Genomic DNA, 25,204 nt, shown 5'->3' with positions numbered 1-25,204 from the left:
TGACCAAGGATGAGGCGTGGTACCCAAAGAAGAAGAAGGCCATCAGCTGGGCTGCAGGGTCTCAGGAGTGGGGGATTGGGGGGGGGGGGGGGGGGGCAGTGGCCATGTCTGCACTGCAGTCTCTCTTGAGTTTCTGCTGCAGAAACGGTGTCTGCAAAACCACCCAGGGAGGGCAACCTATCCGCAGTAGCCCTGTGCTGTTAGATTCAGCTGAACTAGGAGTTGTGTTGGTTGCCATAACAACTGGGAGAGCTCACATGACCTGTTCCACTTTCTAAATATAAATGTTTCACACAGCATACGTGACACCATGGAAACCAAATGTTGAGCAAGAAAGATTGCATAAAAATGAACAAAACACGGGATGACTCAACGTACTAGAGAGAGAGAGATTGTGGGTAATGCTGGAGGGATTCAGGGGAGCACCAGATATTTCCCTTCACAAGGGCATGAGTTAGTATGGCTGTGCCTGTTCCAAGCCTGAGGAGGCTGTATGGGGCACTTCCCAGTGCTGGGATCTTCATGTCAAATTCAGGATAGATACAGATCTCAATGTAAGCATTGCTGCTTCTGAGTGTTTTCTGTGGACTTCTCATACTAGCAGTCCTGTTTACAGTATCAGTCGCCTTCAAACACAGACCCTAGCTCTTTGGCTTCACCATATCGACCTTATTTCTGCTTCACACCCTCGACACATACATGTAAACACATACATTTGCCAAGTTTGGTATTTATGAAAACTGCAGTTAGGCAAAAATATCAGCTCACTAATGTCATTACAGGGCAAGCTTTTCCCCCCAGAGGACAGAGGACTGTTGTGATGCAGGTTTATGTTGTGGCAGCTTTTCTCTGCTGTCTACCTGCATTGCTTCTTGCAGTTTCCACTGCATTTTTTTTTTGTCTATTCTCTGTTACCAGTGATCCTCCAACACCATGCAGGACATTGCAGGGGAGCTGTTTAACAAGGCTTTATAGCTTTTCTTTGTACTTTTACACTGCAGCAGAAGAGCAGTGTGACTCCAAGCAAATGGTGACAGCAGGTAACACTGCATTTAATTCTCAAAGCTAGAGTCACCCTCATGATTTGCTCTGAGGCTGGGTGCTCTGTTGTAATAAGACCATAAAATCATAGAATAATTTAAATTGAAAGGGACTTTTGGAGGCCTTTGGTCCAGCCCCAGTCTTTTATCAGATTGCTCAAGGCCTGCATTTGTGTTTTTGGGATTGTTTTGTCTTACCTTGGATTGTGTGTTTGGGAGAACCACTGGGCTGTGCTCTGCCAGAGTGCAAACACATCACCAGAGAGCTCAGGCTTTTAAGTGCACAGATGTTTCCTCCCTTGGATCTGTCTTTGAAGGGGAAAGGGGATTTCCTGCAGTTTGAAAATGGCAAGTGATTTTCCTCTGTTGAGCAAGGCTGAACTCAGGGTCATTCAGCATTGGATGGACTGATGTGTGTGGGCCCTTCATTCTCTGTTTCCTCTCTTAGCTGCATAAAACCCGTCTTCATTTTCTTCTTTTCCACTACTGGGAGTGGATCACATTGCCACATGGTCTGCAAAGGAACAGGGTGAGTTGGGCTGCTGCTAACTTGATCAAGAAGAGAAAGAAAAGTAAAACAAAGAAGTCAGAAAGTCAGAAGAGCTGGGCAGAGGAGGCAATGCCACTGCCAGTGTATCACTGCCTCCCTGCTGGACCTGCATGCCCTCTTCTGAGTTGGCCGACCTAAACAACAACTAGCCAGGGCTTCCATGTGCAGGCCATGACTGGTGGTCTTTTTTATGTGGAGCCTCTGGGATATCTAACCCACTTCTCGTTCACTTCAGGAATGCTTCTAAGCAGTATGTGTAACAGCAGAGAAAGCCATGAAACAGTGTTCCATGGTCAAGACTGCAGCTTCTGAGTAGGTTGTGATGCTCTGGGGTGGCTGCCCTAACATCCCTAATCCAATGCCTGTGAATGCTGGGGGAATGGGTAGTGGAGAGATTCATGTTCTGTGCCTTAAAAAGCACATCCTTCTGCCTCTTTGTCAGTGCTGGAGTCCTGGGTTAGGTGGGTTGACCCAGTAGATCTGCTCTTATTTCTTATGCTCATCTTTGCCACCTCTCTGTTACGTGCTTTGGTGCTGAATAGCTCCAGTGCCCACTCTGCTTTTGGCTTCCTTTTGTATTTGCTGCAAATTTCTGGTTCCTCTTTGTTGTGCATACATCAGAAGACTCCTGTCACTGTGCTTCTGCAGACAACAAATGAAAACCATTGCTTCCATTGCTTGTCACGAGGCCTGGTCAAGTGGCTCTTGTCTACCATTGTATGTATCCCTGCTGTATGGACTTCTGATTCTAGAAAATCTTGTAGGAGGGAAGTGCTTGTGTTCTCGGTTTTTAATGTTTTGAGAGATACTGGGTCTCTTTTCTAGGCTCCAAATACAGATGCAGAAGGATTTTACTGGGTTCACACATTCCCCTCTCTACTCACATTGTTCACATTTCCTGTTTCCTCTATGGTGTGTTGCAGACATCCTTTTCAGGTCCAAATCTGCTTGTCCACCACCATGTAGAGGCTGGTGACACTCCCAGAAATGACACTGAGGGGAGTGGCTTAAGTGTTTCTCTTAGCTCAAAGGCACTGTGGGAGTTGCAAGATTTGAAAGCCAGAAGGGATTGCTGGTCCACTCAGCCGGAGCTTCTGCACAGCCACCTCAAGGAGATTCAGGGTTCCATCTTTTTTTCTCTGATTAGAATAGAGCAGATCTAGAAAGAGGCACTTAATCCTGATGGAGGAACTACAAGAAGTGAACAGCCTCCTGGTAAGCCATTCCAGCTGACAATTATCTTAATGACTGAAAGATTCTTTTCAATCTGAGCTTGTCTAGTTTCAAGTTCCAGTAATTATCAGCTGTTCTGTCTTTGTCTGCAGGTTAATAACGCTCTCTGCTAAAAATAAGACCTCTGTGTAGATTGTCCTCTATTATGATTTAAGTTCTCTTAAACTATCATGGCAATAATTCTCCTAAAAATAGTAACAAGAGATCAAAGTTATAGCACAGTCCTGCAAAGCTGTTCAAGGAAGAGGTGTGCAATCAGATGTGCCTCTCTTGTGATACGTGGAAGGGGCACAGGGTGTGTTCTGGTAGAAGCTGGGTTTGGGGAGGTTTGAAGTTCTTGTGCTGTACATTGCCAGCTTTGGAGTTGGGCTCTTGAACGCCATCTGCTGGTCACCTCCTATTTCTGTGCTGCCTTATGGCCACGCCTGTCTGGTCTCCTCGGGCTGGAGCAGGATTGCCTCTCATTACATACAGGTTAGTCTGAACTCCTCCCATGTGAGTGTGTAAATATGGTCCAAATTTAGCTGTGCTGATTCTGGAAAAAGGGAATGCAGAGGGTCTGGATAGGACAGGATTTTGTCTGCCAAGCAGAACAGAATGAGAAACTCTACTGTGACACTGATCTCTTTTGGCAGAGCAGGGACAGTGTGCTGCCCCCATGGACTCCACAGGACTCTCATTTCTAAAAGGAGTGTGCCAGAACTATAAACTATGATGCATTTTATAGTCCAGCTCCATATGCCACAGCCCCATGCAATGTGTCCCAGATCCCTCCTAGAGTGTAGGGTGGTGAGGAGTAGAGGATGAAACCAAGTTTTATTTCTTCATTCCTTCCTTGTGCCATTTTCAGTTCCTTTTTCCCCCATAGAGTATCACATTGGAGCAGAGCCACCACAGGAGTGGGATTGCGTGCAGGAGAGGACTGCACTGGGAGGAGTTAGGGACTCTAATACAGAAAGTGGTCCATGTATCAAGAGGTTCTTCTGCAGTTCCTATGGTGGGGTAAAATAGTGCACAATAGTGAGCTACTGTTTGGAATCATATTGCTCCCTAAAACAAATGAAAGAGATCCATATATCCTTAGTTCAGATACATCCAAGCAGACCAGTGTTCCATTGTTTACTAGAACTGCTGCATTTGGCAGTGCTGGAGTTTTCCTTATATTCAGTCCTCTTGACCATCATTCACAGGGACTATTGTGCCCTCAGCATTTAAGCATTTGCAGAATCAGAAGCAATGGTAGAGACAGTAACTCCAAAATAGAATTAGTAACTGTGAAACATAATGCTTGTGTGCTTTTTTGGTGTAACTTCATATTCTAGGCCAGAGATCTGTACAGTGAATCTAAGGGTCCCAAACTGCTATAAAATTCTTTAGGAGCTGGTATACTCCTACACTGTGGAATATGAATTTTATTCAGTATGCTTTTTTACACAACAATGGGGGTCATTAATCCTGTTATGGAGAGAGTTCAGGAGCTGCCCCTGGAGCATTACTCTATGCTGTCCCTTGGAATGTACTGGGGGAGAGAGGTTTTTGTGGTTCAAAAAAATAGTCAGGAACTATCTTTCTTTCCCTTCTGTTTTGACCTTCCCTGCATATTTTCATTGACCTTGAACCTCTGAATGCCCTTCAGCCCTGGCTTTCTCAGCAAACCTACCCATGCTTTGAATAAGGACTGTGTATGGGTAAGGTGCAAGTACAACCCCTCAAGAGGTAGTCCTGGAGACAGAAATCAGCCAGACACCTTCTTAGACATTAATACAGTTACTGCACTCGTAAGACACACTCTTTCCAAGAGTTCTTTTTAATTCCCAATGTTTCCATTAGGTAAGGCTGTGCAAAGGGGTGTCTAAGAGAGATGTAAGATGAAAAAGCTCCTCTATATGGCAGGAAAGAACACACAAACTGAGAAGGACCCAAAGTCAGCTTGCACAAAAACACTTTTGTTTGTAAGATTTGTGTGAGAAGAGTATGCGGTTGGTGCCACAGACACAGCCACTGGTCTGCATCACCTGCATGAGCAGTGGGATGCTTCCAGAGACGTTGTGCCTGGGGAGCCTGCAGTGAATTATTTTTAGTCTTGTTTGAGAATTAAATCAAACAAAAGATGTTGCTGGACATTGAGTCCATACTGCATGTGCTGTAGCTGTGTGAGCAAGTCCTTTTGGTGGTACCAGTAAATGGCTGTAAAGAACTGGAAATAAGTATGTGTTTGTTGGAATTGTTAGAAGTCTCATTCCTTAGTGAAAAAGACAATTCTGTAAACACCCATCATGTTGGAGAAGAACTCAAGATAACTCAGAGATAAAACAGGTATACCAATTTTTCTGTCATATCCATGAACTTTAGTGTTTTCATTAATGGGATTTAGAGCTTTCACAGAAAGCTTTACAAAACACTGAAGTGTTTCCTTGGCATGTATGGAGGGATCCAGTCCCTGTGGTCACAGAAGAATAGGCATGGCTGTGCTAGTTTCATTAAGATGGGAATTTCATTTAGTACAGTTCTAGGCAATAGTATAACAACAATAAGAACATGTGCCTTTGGGCTGGCTAATTTGTGAGAGGTTTTTCCCTTGCATCCGAAGCTGAGATCAGCAAAAAGTAAATACCAATAGCAACATAAACTGTGAAAGCTTCTGCTTTCACACATATACAGTAGGGTGATAACAGATACAGAGATATAAATTGATTTAATTTAACTTCAGAGAGCAGAAGAGCAGGAGATAGGATTAGATGGCAAGGATCTTACTGATTACCACTGTGCTAGCCATAGGTATGCAAAATAGACATGTGAATCAAACACCTTATAGAGTCCCTTAGTATCTGCCTAGGTAACTTCTCAAATTAATATTGGGTCAGCTGAATCTCCCAGGCTGTATCTGTGTGTCCTGGTTTCACTGTGCTTAGGAGAGGAACTAAAATCTGAATCAGCATAGGCACAATCTGTGCTGCAGTGTTGAGGCAGTGGTTATCTTGCACTGGACTTGGGTCAATACAGCTGCCTTGCAGCCTGTGACCTGCCTGTGCAAGAAAGCCCAATGAGGCATAAATGGAAGATCATTCTTTAGTTTGCTGCTCCTTCAGAGACATTGTAATCAGTTTTCTCAAACTGAAAAGAAACAGGAAATAGACATTTGGCTCCAAAACCATTAAATGTCCTGTTTATTCTGGGTTGGAGCAGATTTGGAATTTCACTCAGAAAATGAATTTGTAGGAGAAGGACACAACATGTTTTTTCGTTGTTGTTTTGTTTGTTTGTTTGTTTCTTTTTCTGACAGCAATATTCATATGTCTGTCAACGTTTGAATGTTGTATGCAGATGCTGAAGGTCTGCTTGCCCTCTGGATGTGGCTGCTTGTGAGTTTAGTGCAGTCATTTCTGACCTGTCCTCCACAATATCAGAAGGCATATCCTGGAAGGAGATTTGCCTCCATGGAATAAATGACTGCATTTCATACATTTTTCCTTGCTTTCTTATATTTCTTCCTTTGAGGGCAATGCAAACAAACAAACAAACAAATAAACATGTATGCCTGGTTTGCCTTAGGGATTGGGGAAAGACAGAGTGAAGCTCTCTAGATGTGAGCCAGGAGGAAGCTGTTGGGTTCATAGCTGCAGCCCTATGAGGCTGCAACTGGCAGTCTTTGACCATGTATCTTATTTTCCCAGCTTGGCCTTATTCAGTGTCCCTGGTTGAAGGGACCAGACAGGGCTTCAAGCCATCTTTGTGATTAAACCCTCTTTGGTATTCTCACAGCTGCTGTAACTCCCTAGCTTCCAAGAAACCACGAGCCGCTTGGAAAAAGTGATATCACCAGGTGATGCAATGTGATGCAGACAGTTACTTGCACTTCATTTTCACCTCTTTCTTTTCCTTGCAGCCTGAACCCCACCACACTGAGGCTTGCAACTGAATTGGTGAAGAGATGTACAGCTGAGGTGGCACTTGAAGCCTCATAGCAGTTCTGTGTATGCCTGGAGAGCAGGTGACAGCATGATGCTTATCTCCTGCTGTTCCTAATGTTCTGGATCACTCATGGTGATCTGGATCCTAACAATCAGGATGATAGTCACTGGATGATGTGGATCCAGATTACATCTGGATCAGTAATGAATGCACTGATATTATAAATGCACATCCATTATCGGTATATAATCATCATACTGATAAATGTACTTCAGCGTGTTGTTCCTGTAGGCAACAGGCATCTGCAGTGTTTCATCTTCACAATGTCTGAAGGTGATGATGCCCCTGTAAATTAAATTGGGACAGCACCTTTATGACCAGCACTTTGACCTGCTAGTATGTCTACATGAAATGAATGAGAGTGCCACATGCATGTCTTCCTTTCTCAGGCGCTTGATTATTCTCTGCTTCAAGTTTTATTGTTTAACAAGAATGTTTTTCTTGAACAGGTCCAGGTGCTCATGGAACATCAAATACAGAGGGGTTTCATTTCTCTCCCAAAGGATGTTCTGTGTACCCAGTGCTCCAAGGGACGATTTCTAGGATATAAATCATGTTCTGGATGAAACTAGGACAGACTTATCTGTCTATTTCTCTCCTTAGAGAGAAACGGACTGAAAGACTTTGGGTGTTTCACAGTCTCTAGAATGCTAAACCATGTGGTCTCTTTCCAGATGTGCATCTAATTAGACTTTAAATTATCTAGATATTGACTTAAAAGATCGTGTTTTTTCTTTTTTCTTTTTTTTCTTCTTTTTTTCTTTTTTTCTTTTCTTTTTTTTTTTTTTTTGGTCCTCAGCAGAAACCCAGAAAGGCAACCACTCAGCCAGGAGAAGATACCTTGAATGGCCATCTTCCCCCAGGCTGGCAGAGCTATATGTCTCCCCAGGGCCGCAGGTACTATGTGAACACCTTCACAAATGGTAAGTGGAGGCTCCAGTAGATGTGTCACACTAGCAGCAGAGATCTGCTGCAGGAAGTTGTCTCTCAAGTTAATTTTGATGGCTAGTGTGGTGGTTTTACCTGTGTGGGTGGCTGAGCTCCACCACAACTGCTCTTTCACTCCACCTCCTGAAAGAGGAATGGGGAGAAAATACGAAGAAAATACGAGAAAAGGGCTCAAGGGTTGAGATAAGGACAGGGAGATCACACAGTAATTATTGTGATGGGCAAAACAGACTCAGCATAGGGAGATAGTAAGATTTACTGCTTATTACTAACAAGCTAGAGAAGTGAGAAACAAAGGAAAGAAACCAAAAGCACCTTCCCCCTATCCACCGTCGTCCACCTCCTCACTCTGAGCAGTGCAGGGGAATGGGGGAATGGGGGTTATGGTCAATCTATAGCGCTTTTTCTCCACCACTCCTTCTCGGTCTCCCTCACCCCCTGTGATGTCGGGTCCCTCCTCTGGGATGCAGTCATTGTTGAACTGATCTGGCGTGGGCTTCCCACAGGCAGCAGCTCTTTAAGAACTGCTCCAGATATGGGTCCGTACCACAGGGTCCATCCCTCAGGAGCAAACTGCTCCAACCTGGATCCCCTACGGGCAGCAGCTCCTGCTGTGTCACCTGCTCCTGCATGGTCTCCTCTCTACGGGCTACAGGTCCAGACCCCCCTCCGGCAGGGGTCCCCCACAGGCCACAGTCGGTGCAGTTCCACCTTCTCCACCATGGTCTCCTCCACGGGCTGCAGCGTGGAACCCTGCTCCACCGTGGTACTCCATGGGCTGCAGGGGGACAGCCTGCTTCACCATGGGCCTCACCACAGGCCGCAGGGGACTTCTGCTCCGGCACCTGGAGCACCTCTCTGCCTCCTTCTTCACTGATCTTGGTGCCTGCAAGGCTGTTCCTCACTCCTCTCACTCTCCCAGCTGCTGTATGGTGCAGCGTTTTTTTTCTGTCTTAAATATGCTCTCACAGAGGTGCAAAACAACATCACTTAATGGCTCAGCTCTGGTCAGCAGTGGGGCCCTTACCAAACATGGGGCAGCTTCTACATCCTTCTCACAGAAGCCACCCCTATGGCCCCATGCTACCAAAACCTTGCCATGTAAACCCACTACAGCTAGCTACACCTAGTGAGTCAAAGAAATGAATATATGACCCTGCCACCATATGAAGGAAAATAATTTAACTAGATCTAGTGTTCTGGTCCTCTCTCACGTTAATTCTGACCATTAGAAGATATCTGAAGCTTTTATAAAAGATAGGTAATGTAAAGTAGAAACAACTCTGCCATACATAAATGATTCAGAATATAATGTACTGTAATGATTTAATTTTTTCACATTCTTTATTTCTTTTTCCTTCAGCTGCAGGTACGTGTATCTATATATGTACAGTTATATGTAGAGTTATTTAATAGAATGTCACATATCACCTTTAGAGGAAAACATAAATAGTTAATTGAAAAATTGCTCAAGTCAGAGTCACCTTCCCTGTTGAGATAAAAGAAAATGCTGTGCAATGGTATATCAAAGATAGACTTTTCAGTCTATATTTAAGTCTTTAATTCACTGTCTTGCTAGTAGAGTAACAGACTTAACTCACAATCTTATAAACTGCTCAAGAACTGTTAGACTTGCACCACTTTTGGCTTACACTGTCTACCTTCTCTGATCATGAGCTTATAACAGCATTGCAGAACAGGGACTTGTGACCAGCAAAACCAGATTTGTGAAGCAGAATGACAGAATGACAGGGGAGGAAAGGACTGCATGAGTTCCCTGTGTTCATAACATAGTCAAATCCATCAGGAATCACTGTTGACATTCCTCTTTATGACTCGCTGTGAGGGCAAGGAAGAGCTGTCACAGTGAGCTTCAGTGACTAATCTATTTAGCTGAAGAATCCTTTGGCTTACAAGTCCGCCAAGTCATTATTTACCTTGGTTTTATGCACTGACATCTCACAGGACTCTGCAGAAGTCACATTACCATTAAACACTCCCTTCACCTTTACTTTGAAGCACGGTGTGCTTTGGTTCATTGACAACATCCCCTGCATGGCTGGGGAGGTCAGTAGGAGTTAGATATTCTGTCCCCTTTGCAATTCAGAGGTGGATAAGGTGGTGATTAAGCTCAGTCCTCAGCCAGCATGGCAATGGACCCTTACTCACATGCATTGGGTTGAGGTCAGAAAAAGCAGTAAGAAGCAGAGCCTGGTTTTCATGCAATAAATACTCTTGTCACAGTAACTCTATCCCAGAAAAGCAGATGGCTTGAACTGTTTCCACGTCATCTCAGACAACTTTTTACTACCCTCACAAAAGTTACAGATGATATAGGAAGAGACAATAGCCACAGCCTGCTTCAAAAGTCAAGGGTTGGAAATCAAGTTTTCACTAAGAAGTCAGGGTAGCGCTGGCAGAAGCAGACCAAGAAGGTGGTAGAATCTTCATCCTTGGATGTTTTCAGATGGCTAGACAAAGTAGCAGCTGTCATTATCTGTTGTTGGCAGTGATACTGCTCAGAGTGAACAGCTGGGCTAGAGACTTCTCACTTCCAACCTGTCCTGCTATTTGCAAATTCCTGTATCACCTACTGCAATGGGATTGCTAGGCAGCAAGGAATATGTCTTTCAGAGTAACAGAATAGAAGAGAGGATAGATGGGAGATTTCTGTGTACATGCCCTATGGCATGCACAGAAATGCCCTATGGCATGTACAGGGGCACTGTGACCCTTCCATCAATCCAGTTTAGCTGGGAATAAAACTTCAGGTGCTGATGGCAGTAATATCTCCTAGGTAGCGTATGAGCACTCCTTTTGCTAGAATGTGCATGCACACTGCACATCTTGACAAACAGTACTGATAACTTGTCCTTGCTGGACAGAGGTCCATTTTAAACAGGTGTGATGAAATGTAAGTTGTTTTAGGGTATAGCATAGCATGGGAAGTAACAGGTCTGAGATCTGTCCATGAAGACCAGCAGAATCTGGATGATGAACGTGACTACAAGAGAAAGATGTTAGAGGTTACACACCCAACTATTGCTGTTTCTGGTCTCAGCCAGTGCCAGCAATTGTCTATTTATATTAACCTCCTCTGGATGGGTGCAACAAGGCATTGTTGTTAATGTACAGACTGTTACAAAATACAAGAGTCTGTGTTAAGACAAATTTCATAGTTAAACATGTCAATATGTCAATAGAGGGAAGAGCAGGGAACTTCTCGTGGCAACAAAGTGTTAAATAATCAGCTAAACAGAGTAGTTCTCACCTATCTGAGGAAGAAATACTTGAATGTCAAAGGGAGTGAGGCATCTATCTATCTCCTGGACAAGAAAGGAGTACTGTGAGACTTTGAGGCAGGCTTTCTTGTGAAGGGATCTCCTTATAGATACAGCAAGGTATAAGGTATGTTTAGGAAGCTGTGTACCACCCTGCCAGGAGAGGACAGTATTCCAGAGTGATAAGGGAATGACAGAGAAATTTCTGGGTTATTTTTACTCTAAGTGGTTTAATTGTGGTTTTCCTTTCTTTTTTTACTTCTGCCTTTCACAGGCATCTGTAACTGCTTTGCTGAAACTAGATGTTGTGAATAAAGTATTACATTAGAATTGTATGTTAACATACACCGGAAGATGAGTTTTAGACAAATGGAGGACACCAAGGCATTGTTCATTGAAGGTTACAGTTCAGTTGGGGGAATCTCAACTAGTACACTTTCTACTCAGTCCTCTCAGAGCCTTCTGCTGCGTGGTAGAGAGCTGGCACTGAAGGTATGGATCCTCTGACATGCAGCAAAACACTATGACATATACTTGGATTATAAAGGTTTATAGGAGCCTTGTTACACTGCAGTGTACTGAAAAATGAGTTTTTTTCTCCTCTATTTGTAGCCTTCTGTCAGAGAGGACTTTAGTTTTCAGTCCCAAAGTGAAGGCTCTGACTTCAGAGCAGTGTAGATGTGTCCCTGTGTATGTCTCATCTCCTGATACCAGGTTTCACAAAGCTTCCTGTTCAACAGGAAAAAACATGAAATTGTCCTGGGAAGGCCTCTGCAGTCACTATCTGTGATTCACCAACGGTTCACTCCCTAGCTCCTCCGAAATGTTCTGTGGAGTTTCTTTCATGTATAGAATCTGGATCAGGGTCAGAATCACCCTGTCACATCAAGAGTGTCTTCTCCAGGTGCTGAAGCACCAAAATTGTCTAAAGAGACTGTACAACTTTAGCGTTGTTATAGTGGGTTGTACTTTATGTACACTTTTCTTTCTTTAATCTTTAAATCCACAAGGGGATTTCTATATTTCAACCCTGGTCTGAACTCCACTTGGTGAAAGAGTAAATGATTTCAGATGAATATGACAAGGTGTTCTCCTAGCTTACAGCAGGTGTCTCTGGCTGCTGTGAAAACTGAAGTTTGTGTTTTGTCTTAATTAACTTATAATATCCCTCTTACCAGAGGTTCTGTGTTATTTCTCTGTGCCTCTCCTACCCACTGAGGCTGAGCTAGGCAGTGAAGCTGAAACAGAGGGAAGAGGTTATCTACTTCAGCTCAGTCATGCAGAAATTTGAGAGGAGAAACTAATAATAACTAGAAAAAGCAAACAGCTGCTCAGTGGACAGAGTGGAAGATGCTTTCACAGGTAGTGATATCAAGGAAAAGCAGCCAGAAAGTGAGTGGAAGGACAGGCAGGCTCATCCCCATGACACAGAGCATCCAAGAACAACCTCAGCTCTCCTCAGCTGGAGAGCCCTGCTAGCAGTTCGTTTGAGTATTGCCCATGTTCCATACACACCCTGGGGAGCCTGTGCAGCCAATTCCATCCAAAGATGCAGCTGCTTGGCCTCTTGCTACAGCATACTGCAGCAGGAGCTATCTTTAATTCCACCTCTGCCAGAGTCCAGAGATACCCAGACTTGGCCTACAACAAAACTCAGCCAAATGCTAGTGCTATACAGTGTTTTTTTTGTTTGTTTTATTTTCTTCAAGGCTGATGTTAGGTAAAAAATGTTAACGTTGCATTTTTGGTTGAAAGGCACTCTGCTGGGTCTCTTGTAGCCTGATACCCATAAAGAGCTTCTGCTTTGTTTATATACATATCCCTTATGCATTCCTATCATGCACACTCCCTCTGTTTATCCTTTCCACTATATTGTCTCTCATGCATGAGGTAGAATACAGTCACTTAACTCAACCATATGCTTACCATATGTGGAAGCTGGAGGCACTGAGTTCACTGTCTAATCATTTAAATATTTTATTTGGACATCCCCTGAGTGGCATGTCCTTCTGTACAGTGCTCCAGCTGTCCTACGTGCTCAACCAGTTGCCCAGTGAGTCACTAGGAGGTATATCCCAAAGTGGAGTAGGTTGGGACTACTCATGAAATTCAGGACTGTGGCTGAGCCCTGGGATGGGTGAGAGCACAGCATAACTTCCACGACACACGCTGTGTTGAGGAGTTGCAGGAGGAATCATCACCTTACAGAAGGTGAGTGCTGGCAAAAGCAGGCTTTCTTGGAAAGGTTACAGCAGTTTTAGCACTTCCATCATCAACAAGAAGTGATCAGATGAGGTATGCACCCTCTCAGATGGACTGGGGGATTGTGGCATGCATCCTCAAGGCAGGGCAGGGCTTTGAGCAAAGACTCGATTTGCAGCAGGGCCGCTCTTTTACAGAGAGTCTTAAAAATAGCAAAGGCAAATTGGAAGCTGGCTAGAGGGAAAGCAAATTAAGGGCAAGGGGATCATAAATAACTATGAAGATAGTGCAGACCTATCTAACTTGGCAGATCATACTCAAAGAGCGGTTCTCAATGGTCCCTTGTGAAAGGAAAGTTCACACAGAAGGAAATCCTGCAAGGAATTCCCTAGGTTTCTCTCTAGTCAGTATTTCTAGAAATGAATGGCATGTTGACATTGAGAGTACTTATTCAAATGTTAACTTTAAATGAAGCTGGGAGAGAACATTGTGTTCTGCACAGAACAAGCTCAGAATTCAGAATCATCATGCAAGTGAGGACACATGCTAAAAGTGTAAGAAGCTGTTTGGTAAAGATGTGCTTAAGATTGGAGATTTCATCAGAAATAATTAAGTGACAAAGACTGGCAATGGAGAAGCTCACAGACAAAGATGTAGGAGCTCTTGAGGATCTGAAATCAAATCATCAGGGTTGTGCTATTACAAAAGCAGACAACATTTTTCCATTGTATAAAATAGAAGTGTTGTTTGTGAGGTATGAAACTATTCCTTTACAAGGAAATTATGAAGCCTCAGCTGGAATATTTTATCTTGTTTGAGCTCCACACTTCAGGAAAAATGTAAGCCAGTTGGATAAAGTCCAGAACAGAGCGTTGAGAATGATGAGAGATGGGGAAAACATGGCCTGTGGGCACATGTGAAGATATTGGGTCTATTTGCCCTAAGAAAGTGATGGTATGAATGGGGACATGAAAGTAGGCTGTTTACAGTGCCTGTGGTGACTAGAGGATACAGCAACATGTCAGTTGCAATGAGGACAACATTAACTCTTCCTGGCTCTCTAAGCTAGTGGAGTGTGGGAGCAGGGAGTTGCCTGGAATTCAGTGTCACTGCAGATCTGTAAAAGTAGCTGGCACAAAACTGTGAAATGTCATGTTGGCCTTGGTTTGGAGTACAGCAGGGACCAAATGACTTCATAAAGTCCCTGTCAGGCCTGTTTTTTTAGTCCGTAAAGCCTAACCTATATGAAAATATTAATGTAGAGGATGACAAATGCCTGGTATTCACATGGGAATTGTTTTTTATTCAATATTGTTGGGTTTCCAAGATTTTAAAATACGTCATATATAACTACATTGTTGGCATACAACTGCTGTTTTGCTTTTCCTGCTCCTCTAATTCAGAAAGAACCTTAATGTAAGTTGAGAAGAACATTGGCTGTGCTTCACGGCATATGTCCTTATGTGTACATGTGCTGAATATTCCCACTACGGTTTGGGGCAGATCCTCATCCTCCCTGGACAGTCCTGGCAGATCCTCATCCTCCCTGGACAGTCCTGCCCTCCTGCTCCCTTAAAGAAAGCAGGATTAGTCAGTGGTCCTGCATCCAGGACAGCAGCACTGGTGGGCTCCACACCTTGCAGTTGATCTGCTGGGATGGGTGCACAGACAGAATCCTGGAAGGAACATAAGCTTTGAAGAAGGTCAGGGAGTAAAAGCTATACAAATTTTGGTGCAGTGAGATTCTATGCTGTTCCTCACCCTGAATCCTTTGTGTAGTTCTGCTCCTTCCTCCTGAAGACAGGAAGTGTTGGATGGCCAGTCCAGTTTGACAAATTGCCTTTCCAAACGTGACCAGCACTGTACCACCCGTGCTGCTTCAACTGGCTGTCACCATTTGTGTCCTTCCTCACAAAATGCAGAGGCCTTTGTTAGATTAAATAGGCTTTTTGCTCTTGGTCCTTGAGCTATTCAGATAAGGGAACTCAAGATATGCATTCCCAAACCTAGGAGCCAATGGGATTTTAGGGGGAAGTAACATGATGATTCTTACGAGCCTTCAAACGGCTCTAAAATTACGGGCACTAAAATTAGTGCCCTTCTACATTGTGATTATTGGTCTTGTATCTTATCTGACCATACTAGCATTTCCACTGAGAGTGATCTGATTTTCATTGTCTTTACATGATAAACACAAGGAAATTGGTACTTAACTGGAAAGAAATAGAATTTATGAGAGAGTGTCCTTACCGAGAAAAAAAAAAATAGAAAAAAACTGTAATGAAAGAAGTGGGGCAACTCTTTATTGAACAAACAGATCTGCACAGGTAAATGAGCTAGCAGACAGACAGCACGTTCTTGTCTATCTTCACCTGCTGGCCAAATCAGATAAACATCTGATCATTTATCGTTCTTTGAAGCTGATTGGACTCAAATCCTGAAGCCATTCTTAAAGCTTCCAACCTGTAAAGGTCTGCATAATGAAAACATTTGTTTTCACAATATGACCTGCTGTAGGAAGGTTGAATACATTACATTCGGAATGCTGGGCATCTATTCTGTGCAACATCTACAGCCATCATAGCTTGTAATGTCAAAACATAAGGAAAAGTAGAGAGATGACTAACCACTCTAAAATTCCTGGAAAGCCTTTATCCATAGCTGTGATGGTCCTTATTTTGCAGACTTTGCATCATTCCTGTGAGGAATCATGCTATCTGGAAGTATGATCAGGATATCTTCACTGGGATTTGGGGGGTTAAGTATATGTACCAGCTTTCTGTTTAGAATTTGACACAACCAAGCAAGGATGATAAACGCAAGGAATTGTGCAAAGGACACTCATCAAAAGTCCACAGCACTGACTGGGCTCAAGGAGAGCTTACTGTAGCGCCCTTAGATAAGTTTCACGATCCCCATCACTGTCTGAGTAGGGCAGGATTTGATCCACCTGTCTGAAGGTGCTTTCTGAAGGTACTGTGCATGGGTGGACATCACCATTTGAACTGGATCTACTAGTCCCACTGTTTATCAAAGAAAATAAATATTTACCTTCACCTCTCAGTTATCTTCCTGTTGCAAGCATCTAAAATAGCTAACATGAGCTACTCCCTAAAAGTGACTGGAATGCCAAACACCTCTGCAGATCAAACTGGGGAAAACATTCATATGGGAGCAGGAAGCCTTACAGCCTTAGGGAACTGAAGTAGCAGAAATATCAGAAATATGACCTCTCAGGGTAGCAGTGATTGAGAAAAAAAAATGTCTGCAGAAACTTTCATTGCATAAGTCCTAAGAAAAACCTAGAAGGTCACATGGAGGCTGGAAGGAAGTTAGTGGAAGCAATAGGAAGCAATGCAGACTTTATAAGTACAGCTTCAGAGATTATCTCTGGAAGGAGAACACCTTCCCTGTAGCACACTGCCTCATTCAGTGTAGCCACAGCATATAGCTTATAGCAGGACAGAGAAACAGTTTAGTGTTCCTCTAAAGAGCTGTAAGCCCTGCTGAAAGCTTTTCTGTGTACTAGAAACTGCTAGGTATGATCTGAAAAATATATATATGTGTGTGCAGCACTCAAAAGTTTGATGCAGCAGATGGAGGGGAAAGGTTTTTTTCTGCTGCTGGAGCAATGAATGGGAAAGAAATGTTTACTCTGAGAAATAACCGTGTAAGGGTGAGAAGGTCCATCCCAGGCCTGCAGCATTGGATGTTCTTTGGCACTACATCTCCTGTGCCCTTGGACAATAGTATTCTGCCTTGGATTTTTTTACCCATTAAGTTTTAGACTTTAAAATCTCCTGTGTTTGGCTATCCCCATGCTTACAGTCTTCCAGTTTCTTAAACCTTAGCCTTACTACTCACAGCCACACAGTCCCGTGCACCTTCTGCAAGCCCTCTATGACATGCACTCAGTCCATGTTGTCCTACATTCACCACACATTCCAAGGTAAGAGGAAATGTCTATTAGAAGCCAATTGATTGTAAACAGCCCCAGATCCTCATCCCCCTGTCTTGAAGCTCCTGCTACCCTGTAGGGAAAATTTGGGCAGGGGCATTGGTGCTTGTGACTCTGGATGGAAAGGGCAGAGTGCAACCCACCCTTTGCTGGCCTGGTCCTTCTCAGCATCAGGGAAGGGGTTGTCGGGATATCTGCTTCTGCTTTCTGGGGATATAGGAGGGTGTTGGCAGCCAAAGGTGAGGGCAGTTAAGTGGGAAGGGAGTCTTCACAGCCTACACAGGTGGGTTTAGGAGTCCTCTTTGCAGACAAGGGGAGAAAAAAGGTAGGAGGAGTGGAGACAGTGGCAATCACCCTTGTGCTCAACTCTCAAATTTCTGAACCAACCAGACGCCCCTCAGCACTCCAATTCCCTTATTTGCTTTAGAAGAAAATTAGAACACGGGAGTTCTTGTTATTTCTTCCTCATCAGAACTGTACTGCTCTTTCTATTGTTTATACCTCACCAAACAGTGGTGGTCTCCATCCCTGGGGAATCAGCTCTCCATCTGCACTCCCGTTGGGCTCAAAGTTCAGCTCCTGTGTTGACCTGTTGGGACAAACATGAAATAAGGCCTCCAGAAACTGCCAGTTATCTTATGGCCTTCATATTTCAAGTGAACTGGTTCAAGTCCTGGCTTGGTAAACATTCCATTGCTCTGTGCAGGCTCTTCTATCTCTGCCTGTGACTAAGGTGAGGAGCTGTTGTTGTGCGTGATCTTACTGAACGAGGAACTGCTATTGTGTGTTATCTTACTGAAGAGAAGCTACTAAGTGTTTAAGTGAAGTGCTCTAGACCCCTGTTGGGTCCTCAGGGCCTGTGTCTGTTTTCTCAGTTCAGCTGAGATTGCTAGTTGCTCCTGTGTACAGGAATGTCCCATCTGTTCTCTTCCCAAGACGGGTACCATTACAGAATCACAGAATCACAGAATTTTCTAGGTTGGAAGAGACCTCAAGATCATCAAGTCCAACCTCTGACCTAACACTAACAGTCTCCACTAAACCATATCCCTAAGCTCTACATCTAAACGTCTTTTAAAGACCTCCAGGGATGGTGACTCCACCACTTCCCTGGGCAGCCCATTCCAATGTCTAACAACCCTTTCGGTAAAGAAGTTCTTCCTAAGATCCAACCTAAAACTCCCCTGGCGCTACTTAAGCCCATTCCCCCTCGTCCTGTCACCAGGCACGTGGGAGAACAGACCAACCCCCACCTCTCTACAGCCTCCTTTAAGGTATCTGTAGAGAGCGATAAGGTCGCCCCTGAGCCTCCTCTTCTCCAGGCTGAATAAGCCCAGCTCCTTCAGCCGCTCCTCGTAGGACTTGTTCTCCAGGCCCCTCACCAGCTTCGTCGCCCTTCTTTGGACCCGCTCAAGCACCTCGATGTCCTTCTTGTAGCGAGGGGCCCAAAACTGAACCCAGTACTCGAGGTGCGGCCTCACCAGAGCTGAGTACAGGGGGACGATCACCTCCCTGGCCCTGCTGGCCACACTGTTTCTTATACAGGCCAGGATGCTGTTGGCCTTCTTGGCCACCTGAGCACACTGCTGGCTCATATTCAGCCGACTATCAACCATCACTCCGAGGTCCTTCTCCGCCTGGCAGCTCTCCAACCACTCATCTCCCAGCCTGTAGCTCTGCTTGGGGTTATTGCGCCCCAGGTGCAGGACCCGGCACTTGGCCTTGTTAAACTTCATGCAGTTGACCTCGGCCCATCGGTCCAGCCTCTCCAGATCCTCCTGCAGAGCCTTCCTACCCTCGAGCAGATCGACACAAATGGTGTTGCTACACCATTGTAGCAACTCAGCTAGAAGCTCTGTTGTTGTACTGGAAATACAGGAAATAAATGTTTCCAGGCTGGTCTGGGTTGCAAAATTTCAAATCTTTTCAAGTATATGAGCTTATGGGAGGACTGTGAATAGGAAGATACGCTGTCTGAGACAGAGTGCAAAATAGACAGGGTGCTGATGTTTGCATTCAATGTTGAGCACTTCTGAACAACCTGTGGGTGATTTGGAGGCAGGTGCAGGTAAGATGAAAAGATTTCTGCCCTGAATATCTCCTACCTGACAGTCCCCATCAAAGAACTACATTTATTTGTATGTTGCTATTTCACAGAGTTGGCAGGTGGCTTCTAGCTGTTATTTTTCACAGCCCAAAACAACAAAACTAGCACTGTGTTTTTTTGCTGCATTTCTACACAGTGCTTCAAATTCAGGCAGTGTTAGGACTGCTTTTACCTTCATACAGTTTTATTAGGGCTGCGCCTCTCCCCTTTCCTACGGCTACACTGGCATCATCTGAAAGAAATGGGTATTTATATAGTAATTCCCTAGTATGACATTTTCTTATCAATAATAATTTCAGTTCTGTGTTGTGATTTTAAATGAGAGAAGATGTGAAGCAAAGGAGTCACGAAGCTAAGCAGCAGTCAGGATAGGAGGGTGGAGATGCTATCTGGTCTTCAAAAGGTGTAAGGAATAGATTGCTTCACATTGCCTCTTAAAACCATCTGCATAGATAATATTTATCCATCTTTAAAAAAAGTGGAGAGAGCAATCTCCTTTAACACGCAGTTAATCTTTTTGATATGAGAGTGTAGTAAGGCATTGGCTGAATGGTGCTGGCAGAGGAGATGAGACTGCATATAACCTGGATTGTAATAGAATGTGGAGAAATTTCTAAGCTGCATGACATGGGTGGTCTTGGTGTGTTTTTTGAATGGAGAGCCTTAGAATTAGATTGCCATGTTGATTTTGAATGCACTGTGTGCCCAGAGTGCACAGCTGCTATGTCATTAGCCATATGGTTGCTTAGTGTCTTTGGGAGTGGTTTGCTACTGTGTGTGGGTGGTAGATTCAGCTGGAAAATATTTGACTATGCAGAAGAAATTCTCAGATGTGCTGCAGCTGTGATACCTCTTGCATTAGTCAAACAATAGTACTCCATTTACTTTGTCCATCACATATGACACAAGTGTTTGTGTGGCTTTCTGCCATCTTGCTTTCTCAGCTGAGGTCAGCCTTACATGGTGTGTTCTTATTTCCAGGCTTTTCTTGTCTACAGTGTTATGTTCTTCCCATTTACTAAACAGCTTTTTCCTCCTGGAAAGCAAGAAGTCATCTTTCATATTATCTTGATCCTGATTAAGGCCCATTTATTCTCATCATCACAAAAATCACCACTGAAATGCCACCTGCAACACCAAGTTCCATGACATGGACTTTCAAGCAGTCTGAAAAGTGTGGCTGCAAGTAGTTATTTTCCTTGAAAATAATATTGAGAAGTCCAGCACTTCAGAGGCTTGGGAAAGTTCTCTCTGTCTGCCTGAAAAAATAGATACTACCTAGTAGTATTATTCTAGTACCACCAGCCATCTTTTATCACTGACTTGACTAACCTGCCTTGGAATCTACAGCTGGAATGTCCACAGCTCTTTGTCCTTCTTGCACCTTGTCCATGGGCCATTGTCATGAATGGTGCCTGGCATAACATACACAGATAAGAGATAGTAACAGTGGTTGCGGTCATGTTTTATGCAGTACCATTGCCATTAGGACACTTGTTTGGTCAGAGAATACCCACAGAAATTCAAAGGGGCTTCTGCATGTTTTGAGGTTCTCCATCCTAAAATATATAATTCACTACATCTGTCTCCTAGCTTCTATGCAATGCCAGAGCTGAGAGCACTGTAACATTAGGATGTCACAAGCTCAACTATCCTTTTCTAAGACACATAATTTTAAAGAATTGTAAGCACACTAAAAGGGTTAAATTAAGAAGCACCAGGTGTAAAAAAAGCCTCCCTGCTGCACTATAATAAGCTAGGCCTTAATCAAGAACATGAAAGCAATTTTAATAATGCTACATTTCACTGGGTAATTGGAGTGTGACAACAGACTAAGCAGGACAAGTTTCTGACCTGCAGTCATACAATGATGTTTGCATTTTCACTGATTTTGTTGTGAGAGGGGGAGAGAAGGGGTAAGTACAGACAGTGACCATTCTCCAGAGGAAGCGCATGCAAGATCTATGCTGGCAGCCTGAGCATGGCCTGGAAATAATCTAGCTAAGGGTGACTCTAAAGCTATTGGTTGGTCATTTTGAAACTTCCAACCTTTATTAGATCTTGAACTCTTTATTTGGACAGAGTAAACAAGAATTATTTTATCTTTGCTTGGTTAGAAAGCAGCTGCAAAGCAAGCTGAAAACATGTCGTTTCTTTGAGGGAGATGGCCAAGAAATTCACTTAGATAGGCATATTCCCGGAGCTTCTGCCTAGCACACCTTGTCGTGTACTTGAGCAAATCAGCCAGAAACTCAGTAAAATCAGGTGCAATTCATTACAGGGGCTCTTTCCGGTAAGACAACAAGTACTGCAACACCAGAAAACAGTGAGGATGTTTACCATTTACAGACAAATTTTAGTTTGTCTTCTCAATTGCTGGTTGCCAGACCTGAAGTAAGAGATCAGTGGAACATAACCACATCCTTCTCTAGTATTTCCTCTGCCTAAATATTTTTCCAGCTCTCTCAGAGAATTAGGGAGCTTGGATGAATTTAGTCTGTAGGTTGGGCTTTTTCTTTTGTATCTCACTGGCCATAGTCAACACCTACTCCAACTATACTTAAGAACTGCAGCTGAGACACTAAGTTCTCCATGGAGATGACTAAGAGATGTCAGGCATTTCTATTGTCTTTTCTCTTACAGATAAAACCTCCTAGTGACAGTTTCCCTGTGATACAGAATGCCCTAGCTAAAGGGTGGTGTAGTAACCACCCTTACTGGTTAAACTACCTAGGTAGTTATACTTAGACCTGGTAAAGTGGTCTACTTAGTACACTTGTAGACCACTTAGTGGTCTACTTGGTACACTTAGACCTGGTAAAGTGGTCTAAAACCTAGAAAAGCCAAGTGTGTCTCATTAAATGCTGGAAATAGCATTATTATCACTACCACGTTTGCAACATAGGGTCACTTTTGTCTGGCATATTGTTTGCAAAAGGAGGTGCATGGTACTCAGTGCTCATTTTAAAAGATATTCTGAAAGATGAGATAAGGACTGTTGTCAGCTGCTTCTCCCATGCTTCTGAGATACTAACAAGCACCTTTCCTGTCAACACAGACATAAAATTTCAAGAACTCTTCCATGGTGCCTGTCTCCATGGCAACATTTAGGGCTGGAGAATAAAAACTATATTGCAGCCTCAGTCTCTTTGGAGGCTGCAGGATAGGATGTAGCTGGATTTCAGTTCTGACATGGTAACTCCTGCTGAAATAATAGTTCATGTACTACAGAGTGCTCTGCTTTCAGCACTTAAGAGATTGAATCTCATGTTTCATGCAGGTGCAGGGAGATTTGCATCTGTCAGTTCTGCATGCTTTTCCTGTCTAATTTAAAATAAGTATGAGGATGGAAGTAAAGATCAGGGCCTTGGGAGGTCCATGGGCTAATGTTACTTTGCAGTGCAATGAGAAGACACCGTGTTGACAAAGTCATGCACAGGCTGGCTGGTTGGGCCTTTTAAGCTGATGTTATCATAGCCCTATAGCGTTCAGTACTGCAGGGCTCACTGGGCCAAAATGGTGGAGCACGAGAAGAAGCAGCTGCTGTGATAAATCAGGAGATTCCTTATGCTGTAGTCTGCAGGAGGTCAGCAAGGGAGAGACAGGGAGAACTGATGCAAAGGTCAGACCTTGTTTAAACTAAACAAAATCTCCTTGTGCTACGTGCCCTGTATGGAACCAGAGGAAAATATTTTCACTGTACTCTCATTCACCCATTCCTTCTGCTTCTACAGTTTTGAATGTTTTACTCCAGTCTCAGGGCATTGTGAGTGATTTCCCCTCCTCACATGCACAAGCTTACTGATTCCCCCTGCCTTTCCTTAGGGCTGTTTTCCCCCACGATATCAAGGAATGAAGTGCCATTAAACTCTTTCTGATTCATCACAAATGTGGGAAAGATTTTAGCAAGAAAGGGGAGGTAAGATGCAAAAGCACTGCCATCAGTTTTGTTTCTTTCTGCCTAGGTGAGCTGTACTTCCAGAAAGCCAAATAGAGTGTGTCAGCTTCAAGCAGGCTGGAGGTTTAGACAGTGGAGTACAGTATTATGCAGTTAAAGGAAACCTGTTTACAGAAGATGCTACTACAGAAGATGCTAGAAAATGCTACTGTTACAAAGTAGGCCCATTTGCACTCCCTTTGACTCACAGGTCCAACCAAGTTTTGTAGTTTGGGGAGCCACAGACAGTCAGAAAACCTTGCAGGAAGTCTATAAAGATGCAGCAAAGAAAGAATAGGAGGTCTGCAAACTGTCTACACAGACAGGTGATTCCTACATGCCACCAGTGAGTGCAAAGTGAATGCAAAAAAGATGGGGTAAGACTGGGCAGTCTCTTTTACCTTACCACAAATATCACTTCTAATTCTGCATCTTATCAAGAACAGTGTGAGAAGCTTGCAGTGTTTTTTCTTGTGGCACTGAGGGGGGACAGGAGAAAATTTCATTTGCTGTTCTTCATCCACGTCAGAGTGACCTGTGCATCTTATCATAGAATGGCTTGGGCTGGAAAGGGCATTAAAGATCATCTAGTTCCAAACCCTCTGCCATGGGCAGGGACACCTCCCACGAGGCCAGGTTGCTCAAAGCCCCATCCAACCTGGCCTTGAGCATTTCCAGGGATGGAGCATCCACAGCTTCTCTGGGTAACCTGTTTCAGTGCCTCACCACCCACAGAGTACAGAATTTCACAGAATCACAGAATCACAGAATAGTCTAGGTTGGAAGAGACCTCCAAGATCACTGAGTCCAACCTCTGACCTAAAATTTCCTCCTTTTATCTAATGCAAACCTATCCTCTTTTAGATTAAAGCCATAACCCATTGTCCTATTACTACACTACCTGTCAAAGAATCCCTCCCCAGCTTTTCTGTAGGTGAGATCCTGCACAGCTTTATAATATTTGAGCCAGACTCTGCATTTGGAGCTGCTCAGCATTACAGTTTTCGTGCTGTTAAAACTAGAACAAACTCAAAACCCATCTATAAAGATGTGAGATAGCACCAGCAGTTGGGTGACACCTAGTACCTGATACAGAACCTTAAGACATGAGAAAGTTTCTGCACAGTAAACAGACCCAGAGGTCCTCTAGCTTACTCTGTCCCATTCTCATAGTTTGGCCAATGAAACTATGGAACATGTAGCTCCTAAAATTGCACTACAATATAACACCATGCAGAGATACTAAACCTATTCCTGAAAGCAATATGAACACACTCCGGGAGTATTATGCAAACTTAATGCTTATGATTAATGTTTGGCTTATGCTGCATTTTCAAACTGTAAATCAGCTGCTTCGACCTCAGAGAATTAATGGAGAAGGGACACAAAATGCCCTCTTCAGCTGTTATACTTTGATCCCAAAATCACCCACACTGGGGCCTCTTTAGAAGTTGTGTTTCCTGACTAACATAAAGACCCAGAGCATGTGTCTCTTTGAAGGCCTGACACATCATGCCATTTCTCATTCTGCCAAACAGATGCAAATTGAGCTTTTTTCCAAAAAACGGGTTTCTGCTTTCATTTGGGAGAAAATGCTTAACCACATCCGTGAAAATCATCTTTTGTTCTATTGTCATGCATACCTTGGGTCTCGGAACTATTTTTGCTCTTACTATATCATTTCTGTGTAGACACAGTTTATGTGTCAGGATTGAAGGGAGGGCAGGGACAGGTGACATTGTGGGGGTCTGCTACAGGCCACCTGACCAGGAAGACCGAGAGGATGATGCCCTCTACTGATAGGTAGGAGCAGCCTCATGTGCACAAGCTCTGGTCCTCATGGGGGAATTCAATTAACCTGATTATCTACTGGGGGGACAGCACAGCAGGCCATAATCCTGGATTGCACTGTTGATAACTTTCTTCTCCAAGTGATAGAGGAGCCAATAAGGAGAGGTGCTATGCTGGACCATGTT

The 25,204-nt window shown here is 43.8% G+C and overlaps 1 protein-coding gene across 5 annotated transcripts in view; it reads left to right on the top strand.

Annotated features, from left to right (window-relative positions):
* GAS7 (growth arrest specific 7) overlaps positions 1 to 25,204 on the top strand; it is a 111,199-nt gene that overhangs the window by 37,941 nt on the left and 48,054 nt on the right. For 2 of the 5 annotated variants that reach the window (XM_035342677.1, XM_035342676.1), the window contains exon 2: positions 7,598 to 7,718. The exons of 1 other annotated variant lie outside the window; for it this stretch is intronic. In XM_035342677.1, the coding sequence (XP_035198568.1) occupies positions 7,598 to 7,718 (121 nt within the window). Of the gene's footprint in view, positions 1 to 2,647; positions 2,806 to 6,784; positions 6,815 to 7,597; positions 7,719 to 25,204 lie in introns of those variants that run through there. 2 more of the 5 variants (XM_035342678.1, XM_035342679.1) reach the window with 2 other exon arrangements.

Source organism: Oxyura jamaicensis, chromosome 18 (genome assembly GCF_011077185.1).
Source record: "Oxyura jamaicensis isolate SHBP4307 breed ruddy duck chromosome 18, BPBGC_Ojam_1.0, whole genome shotgun sequence".
NCBI lineage: Eukaryota > Metazoa > Chordata > Aves > Anseriformes > Anatidae > Oxyura > Oxyura jamaicensis.
This window is presented reverse-complemented; position numbering and strand designations above follow the sequence as displayed.